This window comes from Microtus ochrogaster, chromosome 4, assembly GCF_000317375.1.
Source record: "Microtus ochrogaster isolate Prairie Vole_2 chromosome 4, MicOch1.0, whole genome shotgun sequence".
NCBI lineage: Eukaryota > Metazoa > Chordata > Mammalia > Rodentia > Cricetidae > Microtus > Microtus ochrogaster.
Window position 1 is genome coordinate 92,356,779 of NC_022011.1, and position 14,697 is coordinate 92,371,475.

At 50.0% G+C, this 14,697-nt stretch overlaps 1 protein-coding gene across 1 annotated transcript in view; it reads left to right on the plus strand.

Annotated features, from left to right (window-relative positions):
- The first annotated feature begins 7,706 nt into the window (after positions 1 to 7,706).
- The window catches only part of Slc43a1 (solute carrier family 43 member 1), a 26,177-nt gene continuing 19,186 nt past the window's right edge, over positions 7,707 to 14,697 (plus strand). The window contains exons 1-2 of the mRNA XM_005346679.3: positions 7,707 to 8,280; positions 9,403 to 9,569. Coding sequence (XP_005346736.1) covers positions 8,165 to 8,280; positions 9,403 to 9,569 — 283 coding nt within the window. The 5' untranslated portion in view covers positions 7,707 to 8,164. The remainder of the gene's footprint in view (positions 8,281 to 9,402; positions 9,570 to 14,697) is intronic.

Here is a 14,697-nt window from a genome sequence, read left to right on the forward strand (position 1 = left end):
ACTAGCTCTTGTAGACCAGGCTGGTCTCGAACTCACAGAGATCCGCCTGCCTCTGCCTCACAAGTGCTGGGATTAAAGGCGTGCGCCACCACCGCCCAGCTAATTTGCTAATTTTTATGGTAAGTGAAGACACTGCAAGTGGTTCTCAACCAATGGGTTGTGACCTCTGTCGCATATTGAATATCCTCATATCAGATACTTATATTACAATTCATAACAGTATCAAAATTATAGTTATAAAGTAGCAACGAGGTAATTTTATGGCTGGGGGTCACCACAACATGTGGAATTGTATTAAAGGGTCGGAGCACCCTTTAATACAGTCCCGTGTGAGAACCACTGCTCTGGATGGACTAATGTAAAATTTCAAAACCTTTGTCTCTTTTGGGTGGGAAGACACTGGAAGGCTTTCTAAATGCTGAAGTACAAATTTAGGCCAGCAGATGGCGCTGTCAGCCTTCAGGTCTGAACTGCTGGGGCCAGTGCCGCAAAGTTACTGCATTTTCTTGTGCTCTGCCATCAATGCCCATTGCTAGGAAGAGAGAGGAGTCACTGTGAGGAGAAGAGATACTGTATCTGCCATCAGGGCTAAAAGGGACAAGAGTATTCTCTTGATAGTACACAGCTGGAACAAAGGAGGCCTGGTTCTCACTGTGAGGAGAAGAGGTTCCAGCTCAGTGTTCAGGCTTTGCTGCGGCAGGGAAGTGTGGCGCGCTGGGAAACAGCCACAGTGTGGTGGCAACACCGAGTGTGAAGAGAAAAGCTGAGCGATGAGCTCAGAAGCCTGGGCAGGCTCAGCTCCAGAACAGCCTAGGGAGTGGGCTGTGTTAAACCATGTGGATTTGCGCCTGCTAAGGGCATCAACAGACTGTTAGAGGATTTAAACTTTTCAGTGTCAGCGACAGCTCTGCTTTTCAAAGGCTCACTCTCCCAGCCAGATAGCGTTAGATGACAGAAGACAGTGAATCCAAGAGGGACGCCGTTCAGATGGCGAGGGGAGAGGGCTGCTGGGAGAAGACCGCCCCCGCGGTTGAGTTGTCGTAGTTAAGCTGTCCTCACATGGACTACTCTTCTCAGCGTCGGAAAACTCAGAAGCAGGTACAGCTGCTCCATGTTATGGAGAAGAGGCTGAGGCCCTCAAGAGTTAATCACTTGTCCTAGGCAGAGCTGAGATCCTAACTTACAGACCCAAGGCTGCTTAAGCTGCTGTTCTTGGCTTAAGGGCAATTCCCTAAGGAGATAAGATTGCAGCAAGTCTGCATTTTCAGAGCATTTTCTGTGGGCCAGGCACAGAATGCCTTGGTTAGGTTCTTGCTGCCGGTGAACAAATGGGGTGGAGTGGAAGGTTGGAGAGACGGTAGACATATTCAAAGAGTGGGAAAAATGACTGAATTAGATTCTTCCTGTTCTGGGAGGAAGTATAAGCCCAGATGTGGTTTGATTTGATTTTTCCCAGTTTCAAAAATCAGGAAACACCTCACAAAATTCTAGGAGTTGCAAACATCCATTGTGTAATGAGTTGTTGATCATGTTCAAGCCCTCTGGCTTCTAGTATACCATCAATACTGGACCCTCACCGAATCTCCTGCTGCCGTCCTGAGTCTTGGAGATCCTGCAGCCGGGTTCTACATGACCGGTCCCTTCACATACTCCAGCAGGTCATAGATGGGATAGAGGTTGGGGAGTGCCCACCCACAGCCCTGGACGTGTGTCTGGGTGGTAGCTGAGTTGGTCTGATCTTGTCACTAGGACCCCTCACTCAGGTGAGGGGTGAAGCCAGCTCTCCCATGCCTATGGGGTAGGGGCAGCTCTGGGGGTGCAGCTTCCCCCCAGCCAGTGAAGAGCAGGGCCAGAAGTGCCCTAGTTAAAAAGAATTATTTAGTGGGTAAGTATGTGCACATATGTCAGAGGTCAGGGAGAAACGTGCAAGCATCAGTTTTCGCCATGTGGGTTCCAGGGCTCGAACACAGGATTGGTGACAAGCATCTATCCGCTGAGCCACTCGCTGTCCTTGGCACCCTTATTCTTACTTCCTCAAGGATAGATCCAGGCTACTAGATTCCCAAGATATCAGAGGGTACCAGTGGCACCCCATACCCACCTAGGTAATGGGTCCACCGTAAGTAAACATGCCCCTCCTCCCCAGTTCTCCCCGTATCCTCTAAGTCACACACTAGCAAGATTCCTTTCTTGCTTGCTTTATGCAATACCCTCTACCCACAATCCCTGGGAATCAGAGGCAGGCCTGTGCTGTGGACACTTTTTAATTAATGGTGCATGGAATTTTCCTTTTCCTCTGAAATCTGAAAGAAGGGACCCCTTACTGCTGACTGTCTACAGTGTTGGGGTCTGTGCTCTTCTCAGAACCCCTAGAAGCCACTTTTCAAGGCATTGCTATTTCTCCTAATATATCTCTTGCCTGGAAGGACAGTCTGTCTCCAGTGCCCTCCTTGAACTGTAATTCAGAGACCCTTCAATAAGTGTTATAAAAGGTGTCCAAGGAGCTATGTGGTTCCAGGAAGGAATGTGCTCATAGTCTGGGCATCAGGTAAAAGCAATAGACTAGCAAGGTTCAGAGGAAGAGTAGGATTTGCCAGACTGTGGGCCTGGAGGGTGGGTGTCCAGAGGGAAGGCACATGCAGGCACCTGTCCTGAGAGGCACACACTCAGTCGGAAGAAACAGGCACACTGTGATGAGTTTACCATAAGAAAAGTCAAGTGCTATATTGGCCACACAGCAAAGGGATTTACAGATCGGGTCCAGCAAGTTATTGCAAAGAACAGGGCACTTAGGAAATCACCTTTATTTCGGATTTGAAGGATTAGTTTACTGTGTCAGGTCAGAAGAATGTTCTAGGCCCAAGAAGAACTTGAGGTGAAAGCATGAAGTTTAATGGTGTGAGGGAGGTTTTCAGGGCTGAGTCACAGAGACAGGAGAAGGGAGGAAGAGGGGCGGAAAGCCGCATAGAGGCACAGATGACACAGAGTCATTGTTCGAGCCTGAGCAAGAGGGACCCCTCCCCCAAACAGGAATGGAGATACCCTAAAGCTCCTCATTGGGATAGTATTAAAATAACAGCCAACACAGCCAACAACAAACTGGAATTTCTTCAGGACCCTCACGCTGGGGGAGAGAAAGTGAGTGCCAGCCAGAGGGGACCTTGTCTCTTGGAAGACGACCACAGGCTTCTGACAACTGGTCAGACCACTTTGTCCAAGCAATGATGGGTCAGTGATGGGTGGAACCACACCCTGACCAGGACTGCCTAGTTTTGCATCCTTCTAGTTCTCTACTTAAGCCTAAACCTTATGACAGGACCCCAAAGATGGACTTGAGGCACAGAGGTCTGTAGGAGTGGCTTGCTTGTTTGGTTCCCAGCTGCCCGGCTAGCTTAGACCCGAAATAATCACACAGAAACTGTATTAATTAAATCACTGCTTGGCCTATTAGCTCTAGCTTCTTATTGGCTGACTCTTACATATTAATTTAACCCATTTCCATTAATCTGTGCATCACCACCAGGTTGTGGCCTACCAGCAAAGTTTTGGTGGATCCATGGCATCTCCCTGACTCTGCCTTTCTCCCAGCATTCAGCCTAGCTTTCCCTGCCTACCTAAGTTCTGCCTTGCTATGGTAATCACAGCACACAGAGGGGACTCCCACAGGGGTCACTACATCTCTTTATTCCTTTTCTCTATGTGGCCACATTAAAGAAATTGCTTCTGGGGCTGGAGAGATGGCTCAGTGGTTAAGAGCACTGCTTGCTATTCCAAAGGTCCTGAGTTCAATTCCCAGCAACCACATGGTGGCTCACAACCATCTGTAATGAGGTCTGATGCCCTCTTCTGGCCTGCAGGCATATATTGTATACATAATAAATAAATGTTTTTTTAAAAAATCAATTGCTTCTGTGTTTCACTGTGAATTTGGTTTTTCTGATTGACTTGTTGTAGACGGGAGGCTGAGCCTGGATTATCAAAGCATAACCACTGACCCCAATGCCAGTAACAAAAGAACACAGACATTTCAAGAGATAAAGCTCCTTTTCCGGTAGCTTACGCTGGTTATATGTGGGGTCAAGTGGAGTGGGATTGGGAAGGTCAGGCTGCAGGGGTCCACCCTGAGTTCTGTGAGCAGTAGGAGCTGGGAAGGCCGGTGCATGCAGACAAGGAGTCTTTAGTGTAGGAACTACAGGCTGCTGGCAGGCTGCACGTGAAGACGGAGGCAGGGAGCAGAATCCGGTGTCTCCAGTTCTGTCTCTTAAGCCCGGGACGAGTTGGTGCCGCTATTGACATAGGCAAGAGAGGTTAGGGAACAGTCACTTTAAATTGCTGAGGGGGCCACAGTCTTAGAAGACCCAACACGACAGGCCTGGAAGGGCAGTTTTCAGAAGCAACCTGTGCTGCGATCCCTTCCTCTGTATGTTTCTCTCCAGTTCTAGGGACTGACCTTTCAAGTAAGGTTTCCTTCTCCAGGGGACTGACAAATCCTGCTGATCTATCCCCTAAAGCTATCTCAGGTCTCAGTTTACCCATCCCCCTTAAAGACCATTCCCTGAGCTCCTGGCTAGATCCAACTCTCCCCTATTATACATCCTCATAGTGGCGTATCACACACTCTCCAATTATACATTCCCATCACGGTCCCTGTTCAGTTTCCAGAGACCTCACGTGTGCCTCTGGAGTAGAATCTTTAAGATTTGTTTGTTTTTATCTTATGTGTCTTGAGTGTTTCGCCAGAAGTCATGCAAGTGCACCGTGTACATGCAGTGCCTGTGGCTGCCAGAAGAGGGCACCGAGTTCCGCTGAATTAACGTACCTGACCCGGAGCCACCGTGTGGATGACTGGGAATGCAGCTCAGGTCCCCTGCAAGAGCAACCAGTACTCCTAATGTCTGAGTCATGTCTCCAGCGCCCCCATTCTCTGGTCTTAGCCTTGCTCTGTCGCCTTGGCCTAGAACTGGCCTTGCAGTTGGGCCTGTCATCCTACCTCATCTCTGCTTCCCAAGTGCTGGGCTTTCAGGCCTTTCCACCCCTCACAGTCTGAACTATTACAGTGGCTGCCTACTTAGCTTTCCTTCCCAACATACCCTCTTTTCATTAAATATACAGGGCTGGAGAAATGGCTCAGCAGTTAAGGGAACTTAACTCCTGAGTTCAAGTCCCAGCACCCACATGTTGGCTCACAACCATCTGTAATGAGATCCAGTGCCCTCTTCTGGTGTGTACACATGTTAGCAGAACATTGTATGAATAATAAGTAAATAAATCTTTTAAAAAAACATACAAGCTTAACCATGTCTGTTCCCTTCAAACAAAATCAAAGAAAACAATAAAACCCAGGATATTTTACAGTTCAAAGTCATCCTGTCCTCCTTCCCAGCATTATTTCCTGCCACTCCCTTCTTGTTCATTCAGCAAATGTTGACTAGCAGTTTACTGTATGCCAGGTCTGTGATAGGCAGCAGCCATACAAATTACCTACAACATGATTGTTCTTGTACCCACAACAGGCTTCCAGCCCACGGAGTGGGGAAGGAGGAAGGAAACTGATCGTTTGAGATGAGCAGGGGGCTTCCGAAGAGGTCGGCAGAGAGTTTGGGGATAGACGTGGGCAGCTTCCACACAAAGGTGAGGCTTGAGCAGCGCTGTCAGGACGCGTGAATCCAAAATGAAGACGTGAATCTGTCACTCCCACCGCAAGAACAGGTGCGGAGACAGGAAGGTGCGAAGCTAGCTGGCCGGGCTCTTCGCTGCACATCTGCTCAAGGCGCTCCTCCTGACTTCACAGAACTCAGAGACCCCAAGAGGAAGACGGGAACATCGGAGAGGATGAGGAACAGCAAGCTCCAGACACGGGAGTTCATGGACACTAAAGTCTCAAGGATGGGGCTCACAACCCCACTGTGACTTCAGTGTGCATGTCTGTGCTCACTTCATGAGACGTTTTCATAGATAATGGATTCATATTTCATTGTAGTCTCAAGAGGAACCACGATGCTCTTGAGTTAGAACCTTTCCTGTGGAGCTCCTTGTACTGAGCTAAGGAATTTGAGCTTGAGGAAAAAGGTCTGGAAGCATGTGTGTGTGTGTGTGTGCACATGTGTGCATGTGTGTGTCCATGTGTGTGTGTGCGCACGTGTGCATATGTGTATGTGTGTGTCCACGCGTGTGCGTGCTTACATGTGCACGTGTGTATATGTGTGTGTCCACGTGTGTGCGAGCACATGCGCACGTGTGCATATGTGTATGTGTGTGTCCACGCGTGTGCGTGCTTACATGTGCACGTGTGTATATGTGTGTGTCCACGTGTGTGCGAGCACATGCGCACGTGTGCATATGTGTATATGTGTGTGTGCACGTGTGCGTCTTTCTGGACTGAAACACATGCATACACAAGAGCTCTACTGCTCAGCCATACTTCCCACCCTGCAGCCAGCAAGGCATTTTAAGAAGTAAAACCACCATCAAAGCCGCCATGTGCTGTTGCCAGAGAACTCCTCGTGCCTTTCGGCTGCCAAGCTTTTCCTTAGCTGTTCCTTCACCTGGCTCGCGGGAATGAAAACATCAGAAAAAAGTACCAGCCAGCCAGGCCTGCCTCCAACCACTGCGGTCTAGCTGCAAACCTTGCCTACTCTCTGTGTGAAAACTTGTGAGGTTTGAAGCACACTGGGATGAGCTGAACAGTTAGTAACTTTGGTTTGGAAAGTGCCCAGCCTATCGTAGTAGCTTGGGATGTTAGCTCCTCTCTTGGTGCTGCAGCCCAGCTGCTCAGGGGTTCAGGGACTCCCCATCACCTACCTTTGTGGAACTCGGCAGTTTTCCAAGCTCCTTCGGAGCTCTGTGAATAGCAACCACAGCAGTCTTCACTTGTTTGTGTTTTGAGACAGGATTCCATGTAACCCAGGCTGGTAACCCAGGCTGGTCTCTAACCTGCAGTTTGAAGATGACCTTGGACTTCTGACCCCTTCCACGTCTCCTTTGTTAGGATTAGAGACTGCACTCGGTTAGGACCCTCGAGGCTCAGGCGTACCAAGCAAGCACTGTACCAAGTGAGCTATGTCCCCAGCCCTACACTTTCTCTCTCTCTCTCTTTTTCTTTTTCTGGAGACAGGGTTTCTCTACATAGCTTTGGCCATCCTGAAACTGGCTCTGTAGAGCAGGCTGTCAGACCAGGAACTCAGAGACTTCTGCCTCCCAAGTTCAGGGATTAAAGGTGTGCGCCACCACTGCCTAACTACTCTAACTACTCGTTTTGTACACTTAATGCACTGAATTGACCCGCAGCCGCACTCTCCTTCAGCACAACTGTTTCCTTAATCTGCACCATTGTCCTCGTAGGTACTGAATACCTTCCCTGTTTTACAGACGAGGAACTTGAGGCCAGGTGGGGATGAACGATTTACCAAAATCAATCACTTGTCGACCAGAAGCGCCTGACCATTGAGTCTCGGGAAATAACAAGGACAACAGTCGCAACAATTAAAACTGCGCTCAGGTGTACCCAGCGTTACAGTGGCATCCTGATTCCAGCTCCTCTCAACAGGCAGGCAAATTCTACTCTCATCCCACTGTGTAGCGAAGGAAACTGAGCTCCGAGAGGTTAAGTGGCCCAGAGTATCCCAAGTTAGTCAGTTTTCAAAATGCAGACTCGAAATTGAAGCATATAAACTCTCAGAAGAAAACACTCCTCTTAATTTCACAGTTCAAAACCCCATCCAAGCCTTTCCCAGCATCCAGACTAACTCCAGTCAAATATTGGGTTGTTTTGAACAAAGATACAGAGAATGCTGTCAAACGTTAGTTCAGGGGGTCAACAGAGAAGGTGCGGGGGTCGAGAGTGGAAATTTAGGCGCCCGGGTCTAATTGGGTAAGAAGAGTATCTGGGGACCAACAGGCGAGTCACGTGTGAGTGAAACTCGACCTAAGGGGAGGGGAAGGGAAGGGAACCCCCGCCCCCACCTTGGGGCGCCGCTCTGGACGCCTGTAAATACAACAATCAACTCGGCAGATCGGTAGTCCATGCCCCGGCTTCCCGGCTTCCCGGCTCTGTGGCGCCCGGACGGTTCCCAGGTCTACCGCCCCTTTCGAGGGCGCAGACGAGGAGAGATCGGCAGGCTCCGAGGCCCGCTGGGTCTGGCACGCCCGGAAGACCCCCGCGTGGATGCGACTTGGCATTGGGATCCTGGGTCTCCGGCGATCCGGAGTGTGGGAGCGCCGCGGAGGCTCTGCGTTACACCGGGTGTCAGCGGCTGCGGAAGGCAAGTTTGCCGGGGACAGGTGAGCAGTTGGTGCAGCTCAAAGTTACCCAGCCACATTTGCAGGTCCCCTCGAAGCGACCGTTACCTGAGACACTGGGCATATTGTCCCCTCTCTCCGATCCCTCCATTCTTCTAGTCCACTCTGTTTAGAGCCACAGTTGTCACTTTGGGAAGGGACCTCCGGGAATCACTGAATCGAAAGCCCCATTTTACAGATGAGAAGCTTGACCACCCTCTGCAGAAGGGGCTAGCGTCTCCTTCCCCTTCGTCTTTCTAGCTTGCTGTTCCCTGTGTGTCCCCTCTCCGCGTGCCTGAGTCTCTCCTCCCTTGTTGGCGGTGGTGACCGCGGCCCGGGCGAACTCCGATTTCTACGTTCCCTTTGGTAAACACACCCGCCCGCCAGCCATCCCATCCTCCGCCACTGTCCTTATAAAGTCTGCAGGCACAGGATTTCCTGCCGGAGCCGCAGCCCTCTCCCCGGGACCGAAGGGCTGGCGGGTTCCCAGGCGCGCGGCGGAGTGAGGGGCGCGCGGGGGCGCCACGGGGCCCGCCCAGGGTCTCCCTCCACGTGGCAGCTTTGGGGTTGGCCCAAGAGACCGGAGGGACACGAGCGCCGGCTGTGGCGAGCGGGAGGAGTTTTTCTACCCGGGCCCTGGAGAGGAGGAGTGGAATGAAAGGCGTAACGAGAAGAGAGGGTCTCGGGCTAGTCCCAGACTTCCCTTTCCGCCTCCTGCCCGCTTCTGAGAGTCCGATCTGGCGCCAGAGGCTGGCTAGGCGTGGGTCAGCGGTGGCTACAGAGCACGGTCCGCCCCTTGCTGACTTTGGGAGACTTTGGGAACTTAGGGTTTGGCTCCAGGAGCGGGCTCTGTGCGCTCTGGCCCGGGTAGATGAGCCCGGCAGCGCGCCAGGAAGTTGCTTCGCTCTTTCTAGTTCCTGATAGTGCCCTGCGGGCCAGTGGCGCGTTCGCCCCTGGCACTGCCAGAGCGCGCGGAGCCAGCTCCGCAGCACCGGGCTCTATGGGACCCCCATGAGGGCTCCATCTCGGGTTGGCTCCGGGGGTCTCGGGAGCCACCATGATGGAGTACCCTTCTCAAGGGCCGCTAGGAAGCCCTTCTTCTCTCAGCGCTCTGTTTCTCTGCAGAGTTTCGGCCACCATGGCCCCCACGCTGAAGCAGGCGTACGGCAGGCGCTGGTGGATGGCTTGCACCGCTGTGCTGGAGAATCTCTTCTTCTCCGCGGTGCTCCTGGGCTGGGCCTCCCTGCTGATCATGCTCAAGAAGGAAGGCTTCTATTCCAGTCTGTGCCCAGGTATATCTGAGAAGGGTTTGGGATTGGGGGTGAGGTCCGCGAGGAACGGTAGAAGGAGAAGGTAGGAAGTTGGAAAACAAGGACAGGTGGTCAGGCGTAGACAAAGCAGTGCTGCCCAAGACTGGAACACTGGGCAAATAGGAATTGGACAGCCTCACTTCTTGACTTCTTCCAACTTCATGTGCCCACTCCGTTAGGATTCTTTGATTCAGTGGTCCCTGAATGCCGGTGTCCTGCTGGTCATCCAAGTCCCGAGACTGCCTTTGACAACCTCCAGTCTCTAGAGTAGTATGTAGATTCTTTGAAGTGCTCTACCTACGTGGATAAGAGTTAAACCCAGGTCTTTTGCATGCTAGCAAGCATTGAGCGACATCACCAACACATAAGAGAGTTCTTATGAGACCAAGCAGAGGCACACAAACGGGAGTATGGAGGGCCTGCACTCTTGGCCTTTTCAGGACCTTGGAGTCCCGAGTTTTACAAATCACTCATTTGCATACAGTTAACAGCTCTGTTTCCTCTAGAAGGGATATCGATGGTGGATTTCTGGTTTTCTAGTCAATCAACTTGGTCTCGTGGAGTGGGAATCCTAAACTCTTTGAGAACAGTAACTGCAGCCAAAGCCTGCCAGCATCCGGGAGGTGGGGGGTGGGGCGGGGCTCCTCACTTGGTGGCTAGGACTCTGTGGATATTTGTGGATATTTTTCTTTCCGGGATAGGAGAGTGCTGTGCTCAGCAAAGGAGCTGTGTAGGGGTGCGGTTTGGTGTGTCTCCCTCTGTCCCTTTTCCCGCCTCTGCCATGTTGTAGAGCAAGCACGGAAGGGATTTGGATCCCAGTTTCCACCTCATTTAACCAGTGAGCCCCTTACAAATTGACCATCCATTACCTAGGGACATTAGTAATATCTGCCCGTTGGATGGCCGCGAGACTCAACAATACTTGGCAACTGTAAACGTCCTTCTGGCTTCTCCTGGTTCCTCAGCTCAACCCATGCCTCATAGCTTATACTGAGAGTGGGGAAGGTCTGAAAGCCATCTCCTCAAGGGTGGAGGTGGGACGGTCGTGATATCTGTTCTTATTTGCAGCACCAGCTGTACCGTGGAGGCTGCCCCACCCCTGCCAAAGTTATCTCTAAGGAAGCAATGGGTTGCACCCAAGAATGGCACCCTGCCCCTGTGGTTGGCCCCGGTTACCGAGGGCTGGACTGAAGACGAGAGAGTTAGCATCAGCCTAGGAAGTCAGGGTAGATCCTTTGACGAGTAGGAATGAGGTGGGATGACAGGTGTTCTGGGAGGGTTGGGACGACCCAGTGAGAGGGAACCTTAGAAATGGAGGACCACCCCACAAACTCAAATCCCTCTGAGTTTTTCCTGGAGACTAGAGAGAACCTTTCTTTTATTGCCTGGTGGCCTTGATGTCTGCTATAACCCATGCAGTGGCTTCTTCCTGACTTCTGCACCTGGAGGTAGTAGGGTTTCACTAAGTTAACTCTACTGAAAATTACCTTGTACATTTTGGTGATGTTTGACATATTGATACATTCCAGTATTCATTACAACAGCCAACATTTACATTTCTACCACTCCCAAGACTTCTAAGGGCCTACAATTATATCTAAATCCCTCACTTAAGACATACAATATAAGCCAGATGGTGGTAGTGCATGCCTTTAATCCTAGCACTCGGGAGGCAGGGGCAGACCGATCTCTAGAAGTCTGAGGCCAGCCTGGTCTACATAGTGAGTTCCAGGGCAACCAAAGCTACACAGAGGAACCCTGTCTCTAAAAACCAAACCAAAACATACAATACAATAGGTTCTAGTGTATTCGGTCTCACATAGTCACTCCATAAATTAGAGCATTTACGTTATCAACCCTTTACCCATTAACAGCACCAGCCCCCTGTTTTCTCTCCAGGCAACCACTTGTCTGCTTTCTGTTGTAGGTTGGCTGTGACGAATACCAGCTATACCTATTCGGAACATTTCCTATAAATGGAATCTTGGCTTTGTGGCAGTTTCTTTCACTTTGCATAACGTCTTCTTGGTTCACCCTTTGTCCACATACAAGCTAAGCTCTTTTTTTTTTTTTTTAATTATAGCTAACTCTCCATCATGTGTACTGATGACTTTTTTTTATTAGCTGATAAGCACCTGGGCTATTTCCACTTTTTGGGTTGTGAAGGCTAATACTCCTGTGCCTATGTATTTATTTTGGAGTGACTCACTGGGTTATGAAGGTGACCTTAATGTGTTTCGAAATGAGTCCCATGTTTTAAATTCTCGCCAGATGTCTCTCCACATCCCCAATAGTGGTTGTTTCTAAGTAGTGTTATTTGCTTGTTTATTTATCTAGAGCTTGGGCTCTGGGCCTTACGTGTGCTAAGCACTGAGCTGTCTTCCTAGTCCTGTCTTTCCCTTATTGAAGTGTACGAGTTCTTTATATATCTCAGTCATTTATGTAGTTTTCTTTTACTTCTTTCTTTTTTCTTTTTAAACGTTGGTGTTTTTCTCTTTGCGTATGTGTATCTGTTTCGAATGTTGTTAAAATCCTATTTGCCTATTTTTTTATTCTGCTACTCCATCCTGTTTAAGAAACTGTTGATTCAATTTAAGGTCACAAAAATCTGCACCTGTGTTTTTCTTAGTTTTGTGGTTTGGGCTCTTGCGTTTAGATCCTTGATCTTATGAGGTACCGACATGATGTTTTGAGTTGCTCAAAGGCGGGTGTGTGGTTGAGGCTGGTTGTTTGTGGTAAACTAAGTGAACGCTTGTCATTTTCTCCCAGAGCGGGTTTGTTCCTTTTTAGAAAGCAGCAGACAGCGCTTCTCCCCAGCTCCTCGTTTCAGGGGCTCTGCAGGCTGGTGGATGGGATGGCGCGTACCTCCGTTCTGTCTTGCTCATGCTGTCTGATCAGAAGCACCCCTTTCTGCTTCCTGGTGCCTCACCCATCATGAGTCCTCGCTGATCTCTCTAGGAGATGCAGACTCTCAGCAATCCTCCTCCTCTTCTGGCCCTTGCAATCCTCTGTTCCCGCTTCCATTATGATCCTTGAGCCTTAGGCATAGGGGTTGTGAGGTGGATGTAAATGAGGCAGCACATGGCTGCTTGTTCTCTGTGTTTTCATTGATCATGATTTTCTGTAATGGCCTCCACCTGCACAACTGCTGTTTTTCTTGCCGCAGAATAACACGCGACTCAAAAGGTGCCCTTTAACAAACAGTTGAAGAACTTAGCAAATGCCAAGCTCATAACTGAGGTTGATATTAGTACAGGCTTTGGGGTTTCTTGGTCACACTGTATGTTTTGGGGACCTTCCCCCCAATCTCTGGGGTGGGAGCTAATGGGGACTGTTACTTAAAATTTAGTCAGGGCCATCTCAGTTCATGACACACTAATAACAAAACAAAACAGTTCTGCAGCGATTAAATATTTACTCTCTGCTAGGTCTTCAGATCTCATTGTAAACCCCATTTTGGGAAGAGAAACCTGTACCTGGGGGATGCTAAGCAATTCACCTAAGGTCACCCAGCTGGTAAGGAAGAGAACAAGGGGTGCGCCCTAGCAAGTGCGCAGCTGTGGGCTCCGCTCTCAATACCTCTAGGTGTGTGAGGAGGGTACAGAGTGAGGATTCACTTCCGTTCTGAACAAAGAACTTCATTACAGAGCCTCATGAAATAGCTTGTATGTCCCAACCTCCAATAGCTTATGATCGTGTCCAGCTGGCTTAGTTGCTGTTCTATTGTTATAAAGAGACACCGTAACCAAGGTAACTTACAAAAGAAAGCCCTTAATTGGGGACCTGCTTATAGTTTAAGAGGGCGAATCCATGGCCATTATGGCGGGGAGTCCGGCAGCAGGCAGGCAGGGCATTGGAGCAGTAGCTGAGAGCTCACATCTGACCCACAAGCAGGAGGCAGAGAGAGACAGGCTAAGTCTGGCTGGAGTTTTTGAAACCTCTAAGTCCACCCCAAGTTACCCACCTCCTAACCCTTCCCAGACTGATCTACCTACAGGGAAGCAAATATCCAAATACATTCCCATTCAAACCACCACATTCCGCTGCTTGCTCCCTTCACTTAGGGCCACATCATAATACAAAATGCATTCAGTCCAACTTCAGAAGTCCCCGTCGTCTATAACAGTCTCGACATTTAAAGTCTCTTCTGAGATTCAAGGCAGTCTCTTACCTGTAACCCCTGTAAACTCAAAAAGAAGATTACATACTTCCACACGCAATGGCACAGAATACTTATTGCCATTCCCAAAAGGAGGCAAGGGGCATGGTGAGGAGATACTGGACCGGCAGGGCAAACTCCAAATCCTATAGCCTCATGCCGCTTACACAGGGCTCTTCCGATCTCCCGCCATCTTCCCTCTTTGTTGACTGTATCCTGCTTCTCCGTCTTGGGTTGGTTCCACTCCCTGTTGGCAGCTTTCCTTGGCAGACATCCCATCCATGGCTCGGGAATCTCCAACAGCTTGGGGTCTCTAGTGCAGCCAGGCTTCCCTTTCATAGCTTTCATGAAATGCTCTCTCTGGGCCTCCAGGTAGAGACTTCCTGGCACGTGCTGGGGCTCAGTGACTTTCCTAAACAAAAGAAAACTATTCAGGGAAGTATTTACCACTATCCTTGAACCCTGGGCTTAAGGCTGCCAAACTCTGCTGGGGCTGGAACCCGGCCCCCTCCTTAAATTACATTTGCATTCGGTGGCTTTGACTCCTTGGTGCTTTTTGGGCTCAGGCCCCTCAGGTCTTTTCCTTTCACAGGCTGCAGGACTAGATGGGTGGGGTCTCACTCTGAGGGGGCCACTCCTTTTACTCCACTTAGCGTCAGGCCTCTCTTTAAACTTCTTATCTCTAACAGAGCACAGTCCTTGAGACTCCAACAGCACGTTCCCAGTGCCATAGACAAGATTTAACCAGCTAGAACTTTGTCCTGAGGTATTCTGGTGGTGTGACTGTTCTTCTTAAAAAATAATAAAAGGGGGCAGGGGGTGTTCTTCTTGAACACGGGGCACAGGACAGACACGCACGGCGGAACAAACACAGACACGACACGGCGGCTCCCACGTGGGTCCACTTTAATGGGGGAGGGAAACACAAAAGGACAAAGGATGTGGGACACA